This window comes from Culex quinquefasciatus, chromosome 3 (assembly GCF_015732765.1).
Source record: "Culex quinquefasciatus strain JHB chromosome 3, VPISU_Cqui_1.0_pri_paternal, whole genome shotgun sequence".
NCBI classification, from domain to species: Eukaryota; Metazoa; Arthropoda; class Insecta; order Diptera; family Culicidae; genus Culex; species Culex quinquefasciatus.
The window spans coordinates 200153853-200172869 of NC_051863.1; the positions used below are offsets into that span (position 1 = coordinate 200153853).

Below are 19017 nucleotides of genomic sequence, written 5' to 3' on the forward strand. Positions count from 1 at the left end.
AAGCGACTCCACCAGGACAGGACCCAGGGAGACGACTCCTACACCTGGACAGAGCTAACGACCTAACCTTTTTTTTTAGGTTAGTCCGGGCCCACATTTACTTCCCGTCCGACGGAAGGCGTGATCAGACAAATCTCGTCTCAAAATTTGCCACCGGGACCTTCTGGGATCGAACCCAGGCCGACTGGGTGAGAGGCAATCACGCTTACCCCTACACCACGATCCCGACGATTTGTTGTCTTCCGCAAAATTGCAAACAGATTCAAATTATCCAGCGATAGAATAATCATCATCAAAAGAAAATCTTTGGACGTTCATCAAGAGAAAAAATCCAAAAGGAGCATGACTCTCTTCTCTCGCGCACGAAAGATCGGTAAAAGGAATCTAAAAAAATCATCATCTTGAGTATTCGGCACTTGCATGTGTAACGTCACAGGTCGAAAAAATGAACTGTCACTTTTGTAGTTGGGCAATGAGTGTAAACAAAGCGAAATAAATAATTTTAAGTGATGCTAACAAGGAAATTCACAAAAAAAAATCATCCACAGATTGATTTTCTTTGAGAAGTTTGGGAGCGATTTTTTTTTTTGCATGACTTGCCTCCTCTCTCTTTCGCGGGTGAAGAAAGTTCGCAAGCGAAAATGATTTTTTGCGATTATTCCATCCCTGAAATTATCACTAAAAGCTAAATTCACATAAAAATTTATGTCAAAGTACATTAATTTATTTTTTGATAAAATGTACCTTTTTCAAGTTATAGTAACTTTAAGGTTCGATTTCTGTTCGTATTTTTTGTGTGCATTTTCAAAATACAATGAAAAGAAAAAAGAAAAACCCTCTAAAAAATATATTTCAAAAGCTGAAAAAAAATTCCTACAACTTTCTCTCTGGAACTTTGGAAACCTGGAACTACATAGTTTCAGAGACACCGCCTCATAAATAATTAGAGTCGATGAAAATGATTTTTTCTAAATGTCACCTAATAAATCGGTAACTTTGTAATTTTCAAGTGACGGTACCTGGGAAACTTTGGTCCGATTTTCTTTGTTGGGAAATGAAACTTTTGCGAAATTAACTGATCTTTTCAATATTGAATACCAGAAAAGTATATGCAATTTCAAAGTTTTTTTTTCAAACACTGTTATTTTTGAAAGTAAAAATTTTACCGTTTTGGTATTCGAGAATGACAGAAAAAGTAAGTAACGTTGTAACTTCAAAAGTATGGAACCATTAAAAAATCATGTGAATATTTTTTTTTTTTTTTGGAAATCTTTACCGAGAGAGTTTCACAAGGTAATGATCAGTTTTATAAATTTTAAACTTTTGCTTAACAAATCAGAATAGTTACACAAAAAATCATCTTAAGGATAAAAAAAATACACAAAAATAATCGCTAATGTATTTTTATCACAGTTTTCTAAAGCAAAGCATATTTTTATACCGAAACGCATTCCCTCCAGAATCTCAAGGCAAATCCATTTTAAATGGGCTATTATAACCCGCCATTTGGTTTTAAGCCGTTTTAGATATCTTAACAAAATTAGTATAAAAGATAAGAATATAAAATCAAATTTGTGACCTAAACATAGAATGAATTTTGAAAATTTACAATTTATCCGTTTGAAGCCTCCTCGCTAAGAAGTCTTTCTACTGCACGAATTAATTCCGTCTGCCATTTCAAACACGGGACCCCGATCCGGTGTGCCACGCAGACACAGACATACCCGCAAGTGTCGAGCAAGGTCAGCGAATATTCAACCCATTTGATCTTGTTGCGGGCAAAAAAAATGGACCCAGAGCTCTCTATCTGGTTGCTGCATCTTGATGAAGTACATCTAAAGGGTGTAGAGAAGGTGTCATAACATCGGGTGGGTTCATAAACAGTTACCACCATCCGAGCATGAATGTAAATAAGGAATACAAATGATGTGTGTGGGGTGTGCGTAATTGAAATATGAATATATATAGAACGCTTCGTCGTCGTCCACATGCGCAAAATTGCGGAGTGGTCCCCGCCGGGGGAGTTACGCTCGCCTGAACGAGGGCGTCCATCATTCCAGATTTACATACAATCCGGCGAGTTCTTTTCCCCCTTTGTCCGGGAACGATTCCATGCGAGTGTTTATTAAACATGATAGAATAATGGCCACCCCCGAGGTAGTTGAAGCCACTTGCTGTCCAAGCGTTGTCGAATGCGAACCCATTCTGATGATGATACATTTGTGTCTCCTCCAGAGATGGAATGTCGAACGCTTGAATCGAAGCAAAAGCACACTTCCCCGGTAACCTACTTACTGTAGAGTCACACGGAGCACAGCCCCAGGCCCCAGGTGTTTCTGTTGTAGCACAAAGCCACAAAGAGAATTCCTTGAATGGGGCGCCACCAAGCCACACTCGGTGCTGCAAAAGTGCCACAATCATAATGGGGTTGGTGCATGGCACGTTCGCTACACGAGAGAGCATGCAAAAACAAGGGACTGCAACACTACCTCAAATTGCTCACTTTGGGACTTTAGGGCGGTTGGGAAATTGGGGTCCATTGTCCGCGGTCCAAGTACAAGTGGTCAAAGATTTCAACCCCCTTCAGAAACAATAGCCCAGTTTTGGTTCCAATCTGGCATAAACAATTTAATTTCCCTTCGAGTTTTTTTTCCTCCATTGTGTTCGACGGCCACCCGCAACAAGTGGATCGAAGCGGACAGATAAATCTAATTACGAAACACTCACCTTCTGGGACCGGATCGGTGTCGACAAACAGCCGGATCGCAATGTTGGTCAGATTGTACAGCGGACCCATTCCGCGCGCGTTGTAAGACGTTGAGCTAATGTAGTTGGGTGTTTCGCTAAAGTTGGTGAATTCAGTCTTCGGGATCTTCAAAATCTCCGCTTGTACTAGTTGATTACTTCTGCTGCCGAAAACGGCCATGAGCAATAGGATGACGAATGCCAGCTTCGGTGGGCCCCGGAACGTGGACCGCCGCCAGCTACTGCCGCGTGACGAAATCATTTCTGTCGTCGCGGGGGAGGAACGGGGGGAATGGCTTCTGGTTGTGGACGCTCGGGAGTGAGTCGAGTGGTGATGGCAGCTCTGACGGAAGTTGACTGTGGCGTCGGTCGTTCTGCTACTGGCGCTACTTGCAGGCACCTCCATGACCGACGATGGAAGGCCGAGAGCGTGCTACGACGGGAATGATTCGATTACGGTCCCACCTGAAAAGAGAGGAAGAGAGTGCAAAAGTGGAAAACTCTATTAGAACGCACATCCAGACTGACGATGGATGTTTGAACAGCGGGTCAATTGGACCAAATGCGAACAATCGATTTATTTTCAAACGATGTCAAGTGCAATTATCTGCGCGCAAAAAGTGCGCCCTAGAAGCTCGGAACAAAAGCGCGGACAAATGTTGACAGCTTGTGAAGTGCGGGAAGTGGCCTTGATATCAGATTTGATTGGTTTTTCTTTGTTTCCGCTGTAGGTAATGAACTCGGGACGCGTTATCAACTTAAAACTTAGGAAACTGCCCCTTGAAGGTTTTACTTTTTTGCAATCATTTGTTCAATCAATTGTGGTACAAATCAATGGCTATTCTTGAAATGGATTTTTAGAATAAACTATACATATTTTTAAGCAATTTTTCAGGCAGTCGGAAATGGTTTTAACAAGTTTTTGTCCAATTTCATTTCAATATCACAGCAACTTATCGTGATTTTCAGAGTCAAAAAAAGGAAATGACATAAATAAAAAAAAAATATTTTCTTTTAAAACAATTCGACGCCAACATTTCAAAAAGCATCATGTATAAACCATGCGTTTTGAGAAAAACGCATTTGAATGTTGAGCATCATTTTTCAATTCCCATTTTAATATAAAAGCAAAATAAGATGTTCTAATAATAACAAACGATGAAAAACGTTGCTTTCATTGATACTTGATCATCCAAATTCCATAAAACATTATTTCCGTCGTTTTATTTAAGAAAAACAAACATAACTCCTTTTGAAATCACCAACGTCGATATCACCCTGCTGTCATTGAGGGGGGCGCTTTGTTATGATTCGTTTTTCTTCGCCGAATGTACATGGCGCTTTGTTCATGATGCTTTTTTTTCGTCACGAGGTTTATGTAGCCTTTTGTTTGATAGGTTGACAGGGCTATATAAACAGGGACTGCTGATGGCAGAGATTTTGTTTATGTTACTTTATTTAATTTGATTGATTAAACAAACTTTACTGAAGTAACTTTTGCTCATTTTTGGTGGAGAGGTAGCTTATTAGGAGTACTTTCAGAATATGCAATAACCCAGAAAGTGTCAAAATGTACATGATGCCTTTTGAAATGTTACCGTCGAATTATACAATCCACATACACACATCCAATGTTTAAATTATTCGAAGTTCGACTAGCCGAAGTTCGATTATTTTTGTAGTTTGTTATTATTTTCTTACTTTTGATATAAAATTCAAGTTCTGCGACCCCATTTTAGTTAAATTAGAATAGTTGTGATCCACTTTGTAGTTTGTTTTTATTTTTTTACTTTTAACATAAAATTCAACTTCTGCGACCCCATATATTAGTTAAATTAGAATAGTTGATTGCATAGTTAATTACGAAATGAAATTTTTCAATATTTCATCACTGCCATTTTGGCCACATCTTAGATTACAAAATTCTCAATCACTTTAGCGTAGTTCAGGGATCATTGTTAACGGTACACATCAAGCAGAGCTTTTGCAAAAAGATTTTTGTTACAGACAATTCAGATTGTTGACAACAAATTATTTGGTTGCTATGCACCCTTAAGCTCGACATTCAACAGTGTGAGACAAAAAAGACCATGGTTCGATTATCCGGAGTGAATTTTTTCCAAGGCTTTTTGATAATCGAGTCTGGACTGTAGTTAGAACGCTAAACATCTGTAATATAGTTCGTACAAGAAAAAAACTTGAATAGATTTTTAAATATACTTGGCTCAATGCAAATTCCATAAAGTTAATGTCTCTCTTCTTCAATTTTTTTTAAAGGTCAGGGCAAAAATATTTCTGGAAATTATATTTGCGGGAAAAAAAATATTTTTTTATGTTTAATTGAACAAAAATAAGTACTTTTTATTGCAAATTTCTACATTCTAACTTAATTTATTTGAAAATAAATTTATTCATTTGAAATGTTATTGAAATATTTGTCCGAAACTAAATTGTTGCCTAAAAAAAATTACAACTTTCTTGAAGACACTAAATCGATCAGAAATCACATTCAAAGAATCATATTTTCCAATTAAACATTTTTATGAACAAACCACCTTTCGAAACTACTGATTTGGTCATATCAAATGTCATTTATCCGCTCAAAATTTCAGGAAATCATCGACTTCGGAGAAAATTACTCATTTGTATTTCGAGTAATTAAAAAAAATAATAATAAACTAATAATAATAAATAATGGAAAGCCTCTTCATTGCCTAATCGGAATGCCAGAATTTTATTCAAAAAACTAAATTTGTTTTAGTTCGACACACCTCTTGCTGGTCAGAAGCACTAACCAACCCTCGCCGCGGAAGACTGAATCATTTCGTAACGAGCCAAAGTTTGGAAACAAACACTCTTTCATCATTTGCAGCTGCAAAGTATTTTCACAAACTTGCAAGAACCGAAAACGAAACACTCTCAACCAACATGCGTGCCCCTCAACGGGAGGGAGGGGGTTGAAGAAGACGCCGTCAAAACAAACTCCTTCGCAGCATCACAACCGAGAGATGATCCGAACCAACTGCTGGTTTAACCAATCGGCGACTATAAATATATGCTTCTTCGTGGAACGTGGTGAGCAGTATGCAATTGAGTCATTTACATGATGCAGCTGGGCACCCACCACTCTTCAATTAGTACACGTGTAAAACAAGCTTCGATTGGCGTTTGCCAATTTAGAATGTTTCGTTTCGTCTAATTTTGAAGGGCATTGAATGGATAGAATCTGAGAGTAAACAGGTTTTGTGTGGGAACATTAGGCTAGTCTTGCTTCTTTTACGAGCAATAAGGCAGCAGGCAAAAAGAGCAAACCGACTGAAAACGACCTTATCCATTAGCTTGATCCGACTGAGTCATCGTTTCACTCTCTTCTAGGTACCTACTCGTAAAATCTTAGACGAAACGGACAAGAAAAACCCACTCAAGGAAAAGAATCACGCAGACATAAAACAGTAAACTCATGTGATACACAATTACAGTGCCAGCCGACAGAAACCTGTTTCCGATCGTGTAATGGTTTGGACAGTTTGGATTAAAACAAACATTTTTGTGGAAGTTACAACCTCGATGACATCGCTCCACTTTAAATCACGACGGTTTGATCAATTGCTCTGCGTTTACGCGGGCTTTCATCGATTACACAACGACGAAACACAGATTCACCACCAAGTAAGAGGGGCAGCCAAGACCTTATCCAACTCATGCTCAACGGCGGAGTGGAGGTGGTCCTTTCCCAAAAAAAACACCTTTCACCCTTCCTCACCTCTGAACTAAACTACGACTAGGAGGACGACGACGATCAGTGCTTCTTCGCGATTGAATTCCAACTGTTTTGAATCGCCAGGGGCGGCTGGTTCCTGCCTGTTTCGTTGTTATCAGGCTGTCGAGTGAAGTTAGTGTGACGGGGTGCCGTAAATATTCACTCAACTTTAACAACACACGAGTAAGTCGAATCCTCTAGGAACATTTGGTGACAACACCTGACGAGAGCCAATGGTGAGTAAGCACCGAGTATAACATACTTCACAGGATTACTTTCAAGTGATATCACTGTTTGCAAGGGGGATATTTCTAGTATTTAATCGTCATTGTTCTTACTAAAAATTGACTGTTGTAGGATTACTTTTTTAATTTTGAAAGAATCAATCAATCATTGAAATTATTGATTCTTAAACTCTACAAATTTTGTATACGTTTCGAAGAAGCTTCAGAGAATCAACGGACCCTGGGTAATCCTTTGTGAGTCTTAATTCACCAAGATCCCGCAGCAGAGCACCCGCATTATAGCCAAATCTGTGGCTGATTCGCCCCACCAATCACGTCAGACTTTTATTGTCTGGCAAAGCATCCGATACAGTCAGAACGAGGAGCTCACCCCGACGAGCTGATGCTGCAAAGCCAACGTCTTCTAAATGTTACCACCAGCTATAATTTAACATCCATTCTGCGCGAGATTGGGTTTCCCTCGATTTGGTCGCTTTTTATTACTGCTTGATGCTGCTGCTTCTGTCGAAACTATTCATTTTACAGTCTCAAAGTGGTGGCAGTGCTTTAGTAAATTCAAGTACCATTCCTGGCTGTCAGATTCGCTTCTGTATATCTCGCACATCGCCGCTCTGTCAATGTGAATAACCATTGCCGGCAGCAGCCGCCTGGAGAGATGTCTTCTCGTGGAACCATTATGCATGCTAAACTATACGCTGACCTACATGGCGCGACGAGCACTCTTGGCAAAGAGTTTCATTTATTCGATTGCTGTGGGGAATCGACGACGCCGTCGACCGCAAATTGTATGGCAGCTTTTCCTTTTCCTCGATGCGTGAGACTTTGCAGCTTCCCAAATGTATGAGATGCATCGGCGAATGTCATCTCGGCTGTGAGGACAAACTTTCGCTTCTCAAAATCGAACTTCTCACTAATAGCCAAGTTTGGTATCGAAATATGATTAAACCAATCTTGCTTGGAAGTTCCACCATGAACACGTGATTCATTGCCCCTTTCACCTGAGCAGTCAACGTCACTAGGCATGTGTTAGTGCCTGAACTTGGTTCAACTCACAGCTTCGTACTATACGAGAGGGGGCTTCCCGTCCATAAACTAGCCATAGGGTATATCTCTTTTGTTGCCCATTCGCCATGACCTGCCACCGCCGAGACTTGGCCACTTTCCATTTTCGTTCAAAGTCTCGTCTAAAGACCTAAGCCGGGTGGCGTTAAATTCGAAACATTGGTTCTGCTTTCCAACATCAGCCGCGGTGGTGGAAGATGTTGTTGCGCAAATGAAACCGAAAAGGCAACTCCCGCAGCACCCCACAGCCAGCTTAGCCCTTAATAGATGCTCCATCGACAGTGTGGGGTAGGTTGGGGATCTCGGTAACTGTGGCACGAACATCGAGGCAAGTGCAGATGCTGTAATGCGATAATTTATATCACGGCTCTCCGAGGTTCCCGTTCTTTCGTTGGCTCGGGGGAGGCAAAATCTGCCAGCGATTGCTGCTGCTACAGCAACTCCAACTTGGAAGGTCTTGCCCAATGTGGATGCTGGTTCGCTGTGCTTAATTACAAAGTGTTCTGTGTTCGTTCGTGCTGCGCAAATCGACCCCGATTTGGGGGGGATTAATTGTTTCAATTTTGTTCCAACGAAAGCAGAGCAATGAGCATTACTCTAGATGTAATCTATAGTTTTGTGAGTTTTAAAGTAATTGAGAGGAGTAATTCAAGGAAGTTATTTTTTTCATTATCTAACATTTTGTATCGTGTTTTTTTATGTTTTCATTTAGTGTTTTTGATATAATTTTGGTTTGGCCCTTTGTCGAAGAATATTTTTTCTTTTCGCAAATAAAGAAAATTTTAAATGAAAAAATCCAGATTTTTTTGAAAAGATCCAATAAACAATATTTTATTGTTTTGCTTTTTAAAACGCCTTAAGTCAGGAGTTTTTGAAAATAGTCAAAAAGCAAAATATGAAAACTTTGTTTATTGAAACTTTTCAAAAATCCAGATATGTTCTCTGATAGAACTGTACATTTAGTGATCGATTCTATATGGATACATGACCGATGGCCGAAATTGGGGAAAATTCAATAAAGGGGAAACAATCGGCATAGGGTTTTTAGTTTTTGGCCTTGTATAGAATCGAGTTTTAGATTTTCAACCACAGTAGTAATCTTTTTGTGTCAAAATATGGCCCTGGTAAAATTTCCAGCCAAATCGGTGAAGATTCGGCGCTTTTGTAGAACAGAAACTATTTTTAATGATCCAAGGCTCTAAATGACATCATTCCGTTCCGGCCATTTGGCGGCCATCTTTGTTTTAGAAAGGCATTCAAATCTTGATTCTGATTGGATCAATCAAAAAACGAATTTCATTGTGATGATTGTAAAATCATTTCCTGGGCCCTGAATTCAGAACCATCATTGAAAGTCATTGCTCCAAGAATGGAAGACTCCATCTAAGACCTTAAATCACTTTTTTTCCAAAGAATTTGCCAATTTGTTCTACACAATCACGAAATCTGCATTGGCTGATTTTTTTATTTTTATTTTGACACAAAAAGTTGTCTACTATGGTTGAAAACCAAAAAAAAACAACGATTTCTTCACGATTTTTATCAAGGTCAAAAACTAAAAACCGCTAGGCCGATAGGTTCCCTGCATTGATTTCGATCAAATTTCAGCCATTGGTCTATTTTTGCAATATTTTTGCATATTTATTCGTCCACTCAATGTTCAGAGCGATCAGTTGCGATTAGAGATATAAAGGTTGAAAATAATTCTTATTTTTTCTTTTCACTTTTTTCCTTCTCAATCTTCCAAAAATATTATGTTCAACGGTACATTCTATCATTATATTTTTTAATTGTCGAAAATCGAACCATTTTCAAAAAAATTGCACATTTTTTTTAATTCGCAATTCGCAATTCGCAATTTTCAGTGTAAGAACGGGCCTTGACCGATCTTATGCACCAGGTTCCCGACCAACACGCACTGCCCTTACACCTACATCTCACCCTTACTCTGAGTCAGTACGAGCAGCACGCTAGAACACGCTTTGAGTTTTCGTGCCAGGCATGCACACCTTCTTTTCCGGTTACGCATTTTAACTCGGCCGGGGGTGGTACATTACGTAGGGTTTGATGTAAGTATAAGCGCCTAACCATTTAAAGTGTGCCTACCAACTTTCATTAAAACTAAAACTGTTTTATTTTTGATTTGAACTCAAAAACTTATTGTTATTTACTGTGTTTTGTTTTCTCCTGAAATCTTCCCTATTGTTGAGTCTGTTTATCTGTTGCTATTTCTTTTGTCGCGGTGTTTTGTTACAATTTTTGGTCCTAAGCATGTTATAAAAGTTTGTCAAAAATACAATAGTAATATTTGTGTTAATCCTTTAACCATTCCATAAATTGAGTAAGGGCTCAAACCTCACTTGTTTGAAAAAAAGGGTGAAGATTGAAAACAATAGACAGTAAAAGAGAATTTATTTTATAAAAATCAAGTATTAATTGTAAGAGAATGATGAGCGTATTTTGAAGAATAAAAATGAGAAGCTAGATGTATTAGATGTAAAATTAGACAATAGTTAATAAATAGAGATACAAAACAAGCTTAGATTATAGTAATGATAATTTATAGGACAGATAAATAATTATTCAAATAAATAAATTCGCAATAAAATCAAAAAAGATTAGGCGAATGATAAATAGACTTGATATTACTAGTACATTAAGGAGAAGTATATTTTTAAGGAAAAAAACAAAACAAAGTTTGTTACAGCAGTATCAATTGATAGAAAAGAGTGGAAAAGCTTTGAGAGATAAGAGAATCAAAAGTTAGTAAAATTAATATCAAAATGTTGGATATTAAATAGAAGAATCGGTGAAGAATTGGGAATCAGAAGAGCAAAATAAAAATAGGAGATAGGTGGTAGCTGAGAATGAAGAGAAGAGAATCCCCGTTGTGCGATGTTTCAGGTACATCCACAGCAGTTGACTCAACATACTGCGAATCAAAACAATACCGTCTACAATCACAAATTACTTCCCTTTCCCACATTGTCGCACCCCTTTCTTTTAGCCGTCTCAACTCTGACCCGCGGTGGTCAAAGGTTTACGATCTGTTTCCACAGGCCACCAGCTAGGTCATCATGAAAACCAAGCCAACGTGGAGGTAAGAAAATAGGACACTCGCAACGAACCAGAGCTATAATGTTCTGATCAAGATAATTCGGATGATCTAACAGAACTACGGATGCAGTTAGTTACGCTCCTTCCAGGATGTTCCTTACGTGGACGTCAACCGAAGAGCACGCAACAAGGTCAGTGCCATTGCATGCTCTTAGGTATCAATCCTTGTCCTGCCATTGCACATTTTTTTTAATTGCACATTTTTTTTAATTGAAAAAAAGGAATTTATATTTAATTGTTAATTTGTGTTTAATTTTTTATATTTTTGCAATTCCATCCTACCAACTAAGAGTGAGACGTAATTCAAGATCAAAAATCAACATTTTTTCTGAGCAGTCATAATCAGTGCACAAGTCATCATAAGGAATTAGAAAATCCTTTCGCAAGATACAGATAGATTTTTACAATTTACAAACTCTTTTATGACCAGCCCGCAAATTTGTATGACTTGTATGGAAAAAATGAATCTAAATCGAAAAGTACAAAGGAAAGTCTAATTTTCAAAAACGTAGAGAATGACACTGGTGCGTTAGAATGGAAAATACGAAAATTCGTAACAATCGAACTGTTGTTCAATGATTCATGGGAATAGCACTACTCGATCATAAAAAGGTGGACTTGTCAGTAAATGTCTCTGCGATCCAAACATAAACAAAGAGGAAGAAATAAAACAATATAATCGTTCGATTGATAACTATAAAGCACTAGACTGAATTGATAGCTCACTATCATGAATGACGGCATTCACATGTCTGGATAAGTCTAATCTTATCTTTTTTGCTATATTGAACCAATACCATGTTTGTGGCACTAATTGGATGCAACAAGCTCCGGGTTGGGATCTCAATGATAACGTAAAATCGTTCCTGGTTAGAAATACTTATCACATTCCAACCTTCCTACTGTTTCACTGATTGATGTTCGCCACGGGTTAATTTCGCAGTTCCACAATAAACTCGCTCTTCTGTCGAATTTCAATTTCTTCCACCTCAATAAAGAAAAACGCAGAAAACCAGTTGCCACCGATTGCCAAGGTCGGTCGATCCGAAATGAACTCAAACCGCGAGCAGAAGAAAAAAAAAGTCGGTTAATTTGCGCGGGCGCGTTCCGATTCCGACTTTGGTCCAGCAGCAGAGTAGCTGGCCTCTAGCGGTACGGTGTGTAAAGTGCTCTCCGGTGTAGTATTGCAGTGAGCACGCAGTGTTTTCCAATTCTTCAGCCTCTGCGAATTACCGGTTCAGGTCGGGTTTGCGTTTTTCATGCCATGGAAAACTTACAGAAAAGTCAAATCTCAGCGTTGAATTGTGTGCATGCAAAGGAAAAGTTCAGATTAAAATGTTCACATCTGTTGGAAGGTAACCCCTCAAAGCGTAATTCGAATCCCAGCAAAACGCACACCGAGTGGCCAAGTTCGTTTGTTGATTCAGCAGAACGAGGACCAAACAACACCCCGTTGCTCCGCTGGACCGACCTTCAGCTGAGCCGACCGTTGTCGTCCCGTCAGCATACCACACCAGTTCAGACCTCTCAAGTGAAGTGGAAAAAAATGGAAACGAAGTGCCACGTTCTCCAACAGCTGCTGCTGCTGCATTAGACAAAATGGCATTCCGTTGCAATTTACAGCAACGACCCGACGAGTGCAAAGAGGCAGAAAACTTCAATTACAGAAAAAGTCACTAATCTGTCTTGGCACTTGGTCACATTACTGTGCGATCGACACTGTGGTTCCAAAGCAATACCGTTCAACGCTTTTGAAAGTCAACTCCCCAAATGACTCAGCAGCACCGCAGCGACCTAATTGATGACAATAAAATTAATTATTTCGAGTTCGTTGTCGCAGTCACAGACCCGGGACTCGAGTTGTGTGTGGAGTGGAGAATTGAACGTGGAGACAGTTTAATTGGGCCAATTAGCCGGTCGGATTAGGCGAATGATCCGGGTTGGCACAACGCCCCCACGGAGCGTAGCTGTTCTCGAACTGAACTTCGTGTGATGCATGTCATCCTTTTGAGAAGGTGACAAATTAACATGTTTACTCAGCAAAGTTGCAAAACATGGCAGCTCTCTAATGGAAATGGCTTAATGTTTGAGACTAAAGGTCGGAGGTTCTTAAAATAGTGAAATAATTTCACGATAAACTCACAATCTCAACATTCAAGAACCCCTGATTGCTATAAACGAAATCGGCACATTAATGGTTTCTACGTAGCACTTCATCTTCCGAACCCATTACTCCGCGAAACCGTACGGAAACAAAAGCGTTGTTTGTAGCAACTTTGATTTGTCACACTACGACCCATGATTTATGGGCCACTTTCAAATCGTTGAGTCAACCAGCTGATTTCAGCAAGTTCGACCAAGTGTGGAAAGTCCACTCGAATCGAAACGTTCATGACGTCAGCGTCGGGCTTCAAAGAGATGCACTTTTCCCCCTCTCCTGCCAAAGAAACATGTGATGATGACGGCGCCCACTCATTCGCCAATGACCTTTTACGATGCTCCGCCGGTATAACCAGTTTTGCAGAATAGTGCGATTCCGTGTGCAACTTTAACGCTTCATAGCTCTATAATAGCTGGCAGAACGAATCTCCCTGAGCAAATGGCGCATGGGGTATCACATTTTAGCATTATATCATGTGTCGAAATTGGAGCAGCTTCCATGGTGGAAGTGGAAGCTCGTTCTCTTTCATTCCGTGACGAGTGGTATTTCACCAGCTGCTGCCACACACCAAACCAGCGTCTGTGTCAGGTCGTAGACCGTATGTCGCCACTTGAGCTCGGAGATGCTTCACATGTCATGACCCCCCCCCCCCCCCCCCCCCCCCCCCCCGGGGGCTATTGGCCACAACATCGTTTCAGTGTGTATGTGCATAGGCTGGTTTCAAGGGGGGCGGCCACGCATATTTACCGTCCGATTTCCGCAGTGTCGAGGCTGATGCTGCTGCGGTCAGTTGGTCAGACAGTAGGTAATCGATTCTGAAGTGAGTCCAAGCAACTTTTTGGCAGCAGCAGCACAAGATGTGGCGGGATGAAAATATGACGGTGAGTGACCCCATTCCCAGATGCTGCGTAGATACTTTTTTCCCGAGCGAGTAGATATCGATTTTTTGGGGCATTTTTCGAATTATGCTTATCGCGGATGGCCAGTACACGCAATTATTTGTGAAAAAACAGACACGTAATTTATAGACACCAGCTTAAAAACTCAAAACTACAATTCTAGAGTTTTTTTTTAAAAGTCCTATATGCTATTGTGATTCATATGTTTATATGACCTAATAAAAAAACAGTCTAGAATTCTTATTCAAGGAATTCGACGAAGTTTTTTTTTTTCGCTAGGTTAGTTGTTGCTAATCTATTACATTTTAGATTAGCTTTTTTCAAGAATGATTGATGTTGTTTCATTTAAATAAATTATATTAACAGGCGGGAATGGCAAAAGCAAAATTGAGTTTTTTTTTTGCGTTTTTGTTTACCATGATCAAATGAGATGAAAATTGAATTGGTATCATAAATACTTCAAATTGGTTTGTGCTTGAAGAATAAGTAAAATAATTAAGGAGCACCGCTGCAAAAATGGGTATTAAATTGAAGATTGTGGAAGGATGTTAATCAATCGTTTAATGTTTTTGTGCTATGAAACCAAAGCCAAATATAAACCTGAAAACTATGTGGCATAATAAAAACATTTAAATAATTGATAGGTGCCTAAAAACTACAAACATATTTTAAAATCTTGCACCAAATATTTGAAAATATTGAGTTGTTTGAAGTAAAACAAACACGAGAAGTTAGATTTTTAAGGAAAAAATATAAAAAAATATAAAAAAAAAACCAGAAAAAAAGGAAAAACTACAAAGTATTACTATTTTGTTTCAGAGCTGAAACCAATATAACTTGTTTAAGAAAAGTCATGAAAAACAAGTTTTAGAATTAATTTTATGATTGTGGAGTATGGATTCATTTTACTCACTGTCCAAACACTGAAAAAATAATACTTTTCTACTTCATTTTATACTTGTACTTTTATGTAGTTTTACGAATGTGATTAAACTTCAATAATCAAATGGTATTACAGAAATTATGTGCTGATGATCTCTTAAAGAAACTTTTGTAAAAACATCATTTTTATTGTTGTGGAGTAAACGCTAACAAATAGTTAAAACCTAATACACAAACGCTTCATTATTCACTAATAAAGCTATCAAATTCAAACATCAGTCGATAAAACGTCCAACCTATTAACTGCAACCGAAATGTAAACAATAAAATTCAAACACAACCTCCACACAATGCACTTTTCGCGCTTGTCCAGCTCAATCAGTCTGTCAGTCGCCAGTTGTAGAAAGAAGAAAAAAAGAAGATAAGACCTGACAGCGGAAATCCTTCAACATAAACAATTTCCAAGTCTGAACCGCACATGAACTGTAAACACAAACTCACGCACACACTTTTCGCTTTGTACGCCTCGCGTTTCCAATATTCATGACGACGACGAGAAGATTGATGAGGCCTCTCGTATGAGAAATTGGTGCGCCGGGGAAAGGTGCATAATGTTTACTCATTCACTTCAATGGTGTGATTCCGACATTTTTAACGACTCTCCGCAACCGGACAGAAGTCATCGCCGCGCGTCGAGTGTAAACGGATTAAAGGTTTTAATTTCTGCTGGTTCGCTAGTTCTGGGAAGAAGCGTTTACCACCCTCTCCTCTCTTTTGGGCGGTGGAGGTGGTGGCCATTACAAAAAGATAAACAACAACATTCGAGGCCACTTTTTGGCGTTGTTAAGCTTTTTTTAATGATCTAAACACACTTGAAATGTGTATCATCTCAGTACAGATAGAATGGACGATTCGCAGCAAGTGGCGTCACCTGTTGGAAGACCAGCAACTTGACCGATTCCCGTTACTGGGACCACTTTCCGGCATGGCGTCGGCGGCACCTGGACCAGGCACTCTTGAACTGGTTTGTTTTGGCGCGTTGCAGCCCCATTAGCGCCAATCCGCCACCACCGGTCCGTTTGTGGGTCAACCGCCAATAAACATGATTGGGGGGAAAAAGTGAAGCACTTTCTGTTTGCTAGGCACACACATTTCAAATCGAACCAAAATATTTGGCGCGCTAGTTTGCGTGACTAAATCTGGTGGAAACTTATTTTTGCAATCGCCACAATGAATATGCAAATTGCAGTGCATGAATAAACAGAAATAGACGAACCAATTACTTTGCGGTTCTTTGCATCTAAAATTGCCCTCCTACACTGTAATGATTCACTTTTCTGTCTGCCTATCCAAGAATGCACTTATTTTCAATCAGCTGAGTAGTCTCCACGTTCAAATTGCTACAAGTAGATCTACTTGAATCTGCGGCCGCAATCAGTGGGTCACTTTCTAGCACGGATTCAACTTCTGTACGGCTTCTTGCAATTTTCAACATAACAGGTTGAAATGTATCTCACCGACCGCAAAGTAGCGTTTGTCTTCCTGGTGATTAAGTGCACAACCAACCAGAATTACAGTCAGCGTTTTAGAAACTTTCCCACATTTCGTCGATGGCCCAGATCTGGTCACACTTGGGTGATAGCTGCTTCCATGTGTCATGTTACGCTTCCTGCAGCATGTGCTCGACCTCAGCGGGGGGTTCTAACGCAAAGCGGATTTCGACTTGGTATGCATTCGCATTAAGGGCTGCGTTCGACGTGAGAAGTTGGTTTGAGATAGTTCAAAATTTTCTTAGAAACGATGAAATTCTTGTATTGCCAATACAGTATGTAAAAAAAGTATTTACACCCCTTGGGCACTATGCACATATTGTGATGAAACATCTAAACAATTTAATGTTGACAGAAACCTAGTACTACGTTTTGTTCATAAACTCATGCCAGACATTTTGCTACAAAAAACTCATGAAAAGATGATTTCTATAAAAGTTATATAACAAATACTATTACGAAACTAAAAAGGTGCAAAAAGTTTGTACACCTTTCGAAAAATTAACATAAATAATGTTATTTGTTGACAAATCACCATAAATCCAGTCTCCCAACTTCAATCCTTGACTGATTAAAAAATAATTTGGATTGAATATAAAGTTTACTAACTACTTAGTATAAAAGTTTATATAACTCTGAAATTCTATATAAAACTTATCTAAACTTAATTTTGCAAACTTTTAATTCAACTAAATGTCAATATATTACCATAGAATTGCTAAATAAACATTTTGGAGCGGGTATAACACCGTTTTGGGGTATTTGTATCGATACGTTGAAACAATTACGTCGTCAGAAAATCCGCCGGCATCGAACCGGTCCACAATTCTTAAGTCAACCTATGTGGCATCGGAAAGGGCATAAAATTTCCGATCTTTTGATACCCATACATCTAGGTTTTCTATAAAACCCACGATTTTAAATACCTAGGTAAAAACGTTGTTATGGTTTTGTTTGAGCAATCTGCCAAAAATGTATGGAATTTCTTAATTTTTGTTCTCGTGGATCAAACTTACTTTTGCCCAGGTATTTAAAAACGTGGGTTTTATAGAAAACCTAGATGTATGGGTATCAAAAGATCGGAAATTTTATGCCCTTTCCGATGCCACATAGGTTGACTTAAGAATTGTGGACCGGTTCGATGCCGGCGGATTTTCCGACGACGTAATTCCGGGTTGGTACGAAATTCCAACGAAAAATCTATTCTATCGATACAAATACCCCCAAAACGGTGTTATACCCACTCCAAAATGTTTATTTAGCAATTCTATGGTAATATATTGACATTTAGTTTAATTAGAAGTTTTCAAAATTAAGTTTAGATAAGTTTTATATATAATTTTCAGAGTTATATAAACTATTATACTAAGTAGTTAGTAAACTTTATATTCAATCCAAATTATTTTTTTAATCAGTCAAGGATGCCTATTTGGAGTTGGGAGACTGGATTTATGGTGATTTGTCAACAAATAACATTATTTATGTTAATTTTTCGAAAGGTGTACAAACTTTTTGCACCTTTTTATTTTCGTAATAGTATTTGTTATATAACTTTTATAGAAATCATCTTTTCATGAGCTGTTTGTAGCAAAATGTTTGGCATGAGTTTCTGAACAAAACGTAGTACTAGGTTCCTGTCAAACTTTAAATTTTTTACATGTTTCATCACAAAATGTGCATAGTGCTCAAGGGGTGTAAATACTTTTTTTACATACTGTATATCAAAAAATAACAGCAAAACCACACTGGGCATGCATTTGCGTAACTGAGTAAAACAAGCTGGGTTTATTTGTTTATGTAAGATTGCAGTTAATTATACTGAAAGTGAGTGTTTATGAGTGAAATCAAAACAAGATTTGTAGACCGGCACCGCTTGCGTGGGGACTCTGCTGAGGTGCAAACTTCATACGAAAAGCACCGCGGCAGAGATTTATGACCAAGTGTTTTGATAACACGACAGTATTGCAGTTATTTTGTTCTTGATGCACAGATATTACATTATAAAACCTCAAATGTCGCATAACGGTGGAGCCATGTATCACTTCCTGAGAATACAATCTTCATGTTTAGCTTTATTTGAAAAATAAATGTAATTAAATGTACCACGATGAATACTTAGAATACTATATGGCAACCAGTTTGAAGAAGATTATTGGCAAATTGAATCGGAGTTTAAAAAATCTGTTTTCAAATATTGGACATTACTGTGAACATGGACATTGTCTCAAACCATGTAATAGCTTGATGAAAGCTTGATGATGATTTGTAAAATATAATCACTTTTCAATCATTTTTAAATTTTTAATAAATATCTTATTACGAAAAAAAAACTGTCGTTAACTTCCGTAAACAAGTGACACATGTGATTCATTTAGATCTTTTGTTATGTTACGGTTACCAAATCATGCCTACACGCTACGTATCTAACCCATTCGCATGTTCTGTCGTAGTCACAAGATGGATGTTAGAACAGAACTTGGCGCTGTCCCCATTAGCATCCTTCAGAGTTGCTGGTATCACGTACGCGACCAATCGGCGACACATTCCCGGATAACAGCAACTCATGCAGCACGAAATATTCCGCAAATTCCCCGTG

The 19017-nt window shown here is 38.7% G+C and overlaps 1 protein-coding gene across 9 annotated transcripts in view; it reads right to left on the bottom strand.

Moving 5' to 3' along the window:
* LOC6032888 (prominin-like protein) overlaps positions 1–19017 on the bottom strand; it is a 38758-nt gene that overhangs the window by 14162 nt on the left and 5579 nt on the right. For 8 of the 9 annotated variants that reach the window (XR_005278219.1, XM_038259876.1, XM_038259874.1 and 5 more), the window contains exon 2: positions 2728–3210. Coding sequence is in view for 8 of the 9 variants with exons in the window: in XM_038259876.1 (XP_038115804.1) it covers positions 2728–3151 (424 nt within the window). In the remaining variant the exon portion in view is untranslated. Of the gene's footprint in view, positions 1–2727; positions 3211–6508; positions 6557–19017 lie in introns of those variants that run through there. The other variant, XM_038259871.1, reaches the window with a different exon arrangement.